Below are 6,000 nucleotides of genomic sequence, written 5' to 3' on the forward strand. Positions count from 1 at the left end.
CTTAGGGGTGGCGACTCCCATGCAGTTGAAAATCCAAGTATCGCTTTTGAGTCCCCAGAACTTAACTGCTAATAGCCTTCCTTTGCCCTAAAGCCTTACAATGACATCAGCAATTAACACATATTTTGTATGTTGTATTAAATACTGTTTTTTCACAATAATATGTCAACTTTTTTTCTTTTTCAGTATTTCTAAGTTACACAGGTTTTTCAAATTGTCTCAAACAAATCTCCAAAAAATTTCCTATATACTTATTTGTTTATATTTATATATTTATATTATTTACATTTATATTTCTCTTTGAGAGATACATATATCTCCTTTGAGATATAAACCCCCTTGAGAGTGGGGTTGCAAGTGAATGAGGGGCAGAGAGAATCCCACAAGGGGCAGAGAGAGAAGCAAGGCTCCCCCCGAAGTGGGGCTCGTGGGTTTTGTTTTGTTTTGTTTTGTTTTTTAACTGGAAGTAGGGCTTGTGCTCACCCAGAGCAGGGCTCGGAGTTCATCTGATGTGGGACTTGAACTCACCAACAGTGAAATCATGACCTGAGCTGAAGATGAGTGCTTAATGCCTGAGCCACCCAGGCACCTGTCCTGCATGTTTATTGAAAACAGTTCATATCTCATTGGACCCACACACTTGAAAACGTGTGTTGTAGAGGGTCACCTGTAGTTAGTCTATCAGGCTGATGTACCCTGATGGAACTGATGCGTATTTTCTCCTAAAAAAGTATTTTCCTGATTATTTGCAGTAGGAAGACTACATAAAATTGGAATTTTACTTTTTTCCAGGCATGACTGTGTAAAAGTTATATGTTGACATTGGTGTTGAATGTGACTGTGTACCCTAAAATCTGTAGCACCGTGACTGTCAAATTATAGAATCTGAATAGTCAGAAAAAGGGAAGATTTATATTTGCTTAATTCTGAAAGAGTAACTACCCAGTAACTAAAAGCGTACTTTAAAAAAGGAATTTGGGGCACCTGGGTGGCTTAGTTGGTTAGGTGTCTGACTCAGAGTTCATGAGTTTGAGCCCCACGTGGGGCTCTGTGCTGACAGCGTGGGGCCTGGAGCCTACTTTGGATTCTGCGTGTGTCTCTCTCTCTGCCCCTCCCCTACTCACGCTGTCTCAAAAATAAGTAAACATTAAATAATAAAAAAGAATCCACTTTAGCCAAGTTATTATACATTTTTTGTATAATTTTTAAAGGGTGGATGTAACTTATTTAGTCTCTGTCAGTAAGAAGCTTCATATCATCTGAAAGATGGAGGCACTGGGAAATATGAATAACAGGCTTGTTTACCTTCTTCTTTTCTTTAACATGTGTTTTGATGGAATGAAAGTGTATGTGGAATATCTGTTAATGTAGGTGGATGTTTGTGGAAAGTGAGTGCCATATTTAACCTTTCAAGTCTTGAAGGCTTAAAAAAATTTTTGTAACTATATACATCCTGACAAAAGATATTTTAGAATATATGGATACATTTTTCTTAGCTGATTATGATGTTGTGACAATCCGGTTGTGAAACTATGACGGACAGCTACCCATATCCACCATTCAGAGAGTAGTTATTCTTGACAAGTTGAATTATATTTCCATACTCTCTTTTAGGCATATTTAGCAGAACTAGATTTGTAACTCCTAAAAGGTCAATAAACAACCTGTATTTAGTATTTGACTTGATCTTTTTCTTTTTCTTTTTTTTTTTTTTTGGCAGGTTGGGCGGGGGGAATTATGTTTTCAAATTTTGTGATTTAAAGAATGCATTGATTGATATTTTGGGGAGGCAAATCTCCATGGATCTCTCATATTTCTGCACGTCTGAACCAAGGCATTAGCTGGACTGTCTTTTCAAGGATATTGTTGTACAAACAGCCTTGAAAGATAGTAAATTGATTTTAATTTAGATTTCTTTTTTTTTTAACGTTTATTTATTTTTGACACAGAGAGAGACAGAGAATGAACGGGGGAGGGTCAGAGAGAAGGAGACACAGAATCTGAAATAGGCTCGAGGCTCTGAGCTGTCAGCACAGAGCCCCATGTGGGGCTTGAACTCACGGACCGCGAGATCATGACCTGAGCCGCAGTCGGATGCTCAACTGACTGAGCCACCCAGGTGCCCCTAATTTAGATTTCTTTAGAAATCTAGACTTAGGAAAGTTTCAGGACAGATTTATTTCCTGTTCAGGATAATAAAGATCATTTTTACCTCTAGAGCAGAGGTTGGGCATGTTTGCCAGCAGTACCTTTCAAAGATTGGGTTTTCTTAACCTTAGAGTTCTTCAGCTCTCTCATAAACCCGCTAAATGATCATCTATCCGGGCTGTTCCACACCAGCCCCATGAGACTTGGGTGACAACATGGAGCTCATGGTGCCTTTTGTGCCATGAGAATGGATTAACAAGTATGATGTATGTGTGTTTATAAAATGCAGTCACTTATATGTTGAATTAAAAATATATATATATTTGAAATCATAGAAACAGTAGGGACAGAAAAGTCGTTGTCAGGAGCAGGCCCATAAAAGGGTGGTGGTGGAGGGGGACAAGGAAACTTGATAAAAGGTTACAAACTTTTAGATATAAGGTGAATAAGGTCTGAGGATCTAATGTATAACATGGTGACTATAGAACTTAAGTGTTCTCGCCCACCCCGCCCCCCACCATAAATAAAGGAAAGAAAAAAAGGTATTCTGTGTGAGGTGATGAATATGTCAGTTAACTAGATGGAAGGAATCTTTTCACAGTGTATATGTATATCCATTCATCATGTTCTATACTTTAAATATCTTACAGTTTGGTCACTTATACTTCAGTAAAGCTGGAAAACAAAAAAACCTTGCCAGAGAAAAAAAGTATATTTCTGACTCAGGATACTTGTTTTTGCCAGCACGCTTGAAACTGGCTTGCTTCTTTGATAACTGAAAAAGTGGAAGTAGAACAAAATCTTCTACTTTTCAAATTTATTTAATGTCATGATAACGTATTGGTGTAAAGATGTGATTGTTTTTAACAACAAAAAATAGAGTAACGTTATTATAGAATTATTGTAGAATAGAATTAGATTATTATAGAATCTAATTGTTATAGAATTATTATTAGAGAATTTAAAAGGAACGTGTGTGTGTGGGAGTGTCTCGGTAGCCCGGTCGGTTAAGCGTCTGGACTCTTGATTTTGGCTCAGGTCACGCTCTCACTGATGAGATCAAGCCCCGCGTCGGGATCTGCACTGACAGCGCTCAGCCTGCTTGGGATTCTCTCCCTCTCTGCCCCTTCCCCCTTGGGTTGTGCGTTCTCTCTTTCTCTTCCTCTCAAGATAAATAAATAAAAAATAATAATAAGAGGAAAGTGTGTGTGTGTGTGTGTGTGTGTGTGTGTGTGTGTGTGTGTTGAGAAAAGTATACTAAAACGCCCTAGGACCCTGCAGACAATCTGCTGTTTTTTAGGCCAGTTCTTTTTGCCCTCATTAGTGTATTAAGACTTTGCTTGATTGCTAGTTGGAGGTTCTGTCTTTACATAGAGGGTCACAGTCCCTATAAATAAAATGCTTTATTTTAAAATTATTTCAGAAGAATTTACAGATGTTAAATTGACTCACTGAGTGTTAGGGTAAACAATTGAAGATTTTAAATCATATTAAATATATGACAATTTTTATAAGACAAACACTAGTAAATTATGCTTAACATGGAAACAGCCTCACTTTATTCCTCAGAATTCAAAGTAAGAAAAGTTCGTGTAAGTCCTTCTGCTCAGTTTTTAGCTGTTTTGTGTGTATTGATGAAGCAGAGCAGTGTCTTCTAAAATTTTATTTAACTTTCAGTTTAGCAAGAGTATTATTTTTATGGAAATATATTCATGTTCTATCTGCACGTGGAATTAAAGGCCTACAGACAAATATAATCAAATCCAAATAATTAGCCTGTTTTGAGATTAGGATGAATTTCAGCTGGTACTTTTTTGGTAAGGTAAAATTTTGTTGTCTTTTTTTTTTTTTTAAGTAACATTATCCCAGTAATTAGTTATAATATTTCTTTTTTGTCATTGTCACTCTGCCATTGTGCATTTACCTGAATGTTGTGTCCAACTACTAACTAAGCATGATGCTCTTTGAGCAAGTTACTGCCCCTGCTTCCCTTTTCTCTTCCATTTCTTTTATCTTTTTTCTCCCTCAGGTAGGTGCAGAGCAGTTCAGCAAGTCTTTTACCCTAACTCAGGGTAAGATGCCTGCCTCTCCTCTCTCTTTCTCCTCCTTTCTTAAAAGTTTTATTGGGTTATCATTGATATACAAAACACTGAACACCCTTGATATATATATTGATGGCTTCAACATATGTACACATCTGTGATTCCGTTACCACAATCAAAATACCAAACACATGCATCACCTTCAGAAATTGCCTTGTGTTCTTTGCGTGCGTGCGTGCGTGTGTGTATGTGGTGGTGTGAACACTTAACATGAGATCTGTCCTCTTTAGCATATTTTAAAGGTCACGGTACTCAGTTGTTAACTATAGATACTATGTGGTCCAGTAGATCTCAGGAACTTACTCACCTTGCTTAACTGAAACTTTATACCCATTGAGCAACAATTGTCCATTTCTTCCTCCCCTAACCCCTGGCAACCACTGTTTTTTCTCTGCTTCTAGGAGTTTGACTATTTTGGGAACCTCATACAAGTGGAATCATGCCATATTTATTCTTACATGACTGGCTTATTTCACTTGGCGTAATACCCTGTATTTTTATCCATGTTGTTGCAAATAGCAGGATTTCCTTCTTTTTTTAACATTGGACATCCTTTTTCAGAGCCTTCCTGTATTTGCTTTTTATGTAATGGACAGCATGTTTTTCTGTATTTAGTGGTCGATTAGGGAAAAGCATGTGTGTTTTATCTTTGTGGAAGTGGTAGTCTGTTTTACTTTTTATGTCTGTTTTATAAACCTTTGCAATCTTTAGGGAAAATAAAATGAAATATTTTATGCATATACAGTCAATTAATAATAGATATCTTCACCAAAAGAAAAACTTTCACCAGAAATTAATTTGGGGTAAGGTAGAATCTCATGCAATTCAGTATATATGAAATACATAGTGGAGGACTTTAACCCTGTGTAAATTTAAATTCCTGTGTTTAATTGCAGAATCTTTTAGCTGAAAAAGTAGAACAGCTGATGGAATGGAGTTCCAGGCGCTCAATCTTCCGAATGAATGGCGATAAATTCCGAAAATTTATAAAGGCACCACCTCGAAACTATTCTATGATCGTTATGTTCACTGCTCTTCAGCCTCAACGGCAGTGTTCTGTGTGCAGGTAATTTATGTGTTCTAAAAAATTTTAAAACTACTATCCCATGCTTGTATATTTATTACACTTAAGTAAATCTATGTAATAGAATTCAACAGCTGTTCAAGGTTATAGTCTGCTCTAAATGTGCACTTCAAGGTAAGCTCAATATCGGTATATTTTAGAAAATAATATTCTTTTACTGTGTGTAATACTTATTAACCAATGCAAGAGTAATCATAAAACATATTTTCTTCTTTATGTCCTGTATAAAGGTAAATGTGTGATAAGATTTGTTTCGAATATTGTCTGTAAGTTACCTAATTATATTTTATGGGCAATCAAGTAACCTCCTTAAACATATTCTATTTTAACAGTTTAATCGAGAGTCATACTTTTACCTACAGAAATCCATTTACTTTTAATTACTTCCAGTGATTAGAAGGTTCTTCTATAAAACAGAAGTAAATCATTTATAAATTTATTTATTTATTTAGGGGCGCCTGGGTGGCTCAGTTGGTTAAGCGGCTGACTTTGGCTTAGGTCATGATCTCGCGGTCCGTGAGTTCAAGCCCCGCATCGGGCTCTGTGCTGACAGCTCAGAGCCTGGAGCCTGTTTCAGATTCTGTGTCTCCCTCTCTCTGACCCTCCCCCGTTCATGCTCTGTCTCTCTCTGTCTCAAAAATAAATAAACGTTAAAAAAAAAAAAAA

The 6,000-nt window shown here is 36.7% G+C and overlaps 1 protein-coding gene across 6 annotated transcripts in view; it reads left to right on the forward strand.

Moving 5' to 3' along the window:
• Positions 1 to 6,000, forward strand: part of TUSC3 (tumor suppressor candidate 3) — a 277,933-nt gene that overhangs the window by 113,411 nt on the left and 158,522 nt on the right. For all 6 annotated transcript variants that reach the window (XM_049631696.1, XM_049631693.1, XM_049631695.1 and 3 more), the window contains exon 2: positions 5,147 to 5,316. In XM_049631696.1, coding sequence (XP_049487653.1) covers positions 5,177 to 5,316 — 140 coding nt within the window. In that variant the 5' untranslated portion in view covers positions 5,147 to 5,176. The remainder of the gene's footprint in view (positions 1 to 5,146; positions 5,317 to 6,000) is intronic.

Source organism: Panthera uncia, chromosome B1, assembly GCF_023721935.1.
Source record: "Panthera uncia isolate 11264 chromosome B1, Puncia_PCG_1.0, whole genome shotgun sequence".
Classification (NCBI taxonomy): Eukaryota; Metazoa; Chordata; class Mammalia; order Carnivora; family Felidae; genus Panthera; species Panthera uncia.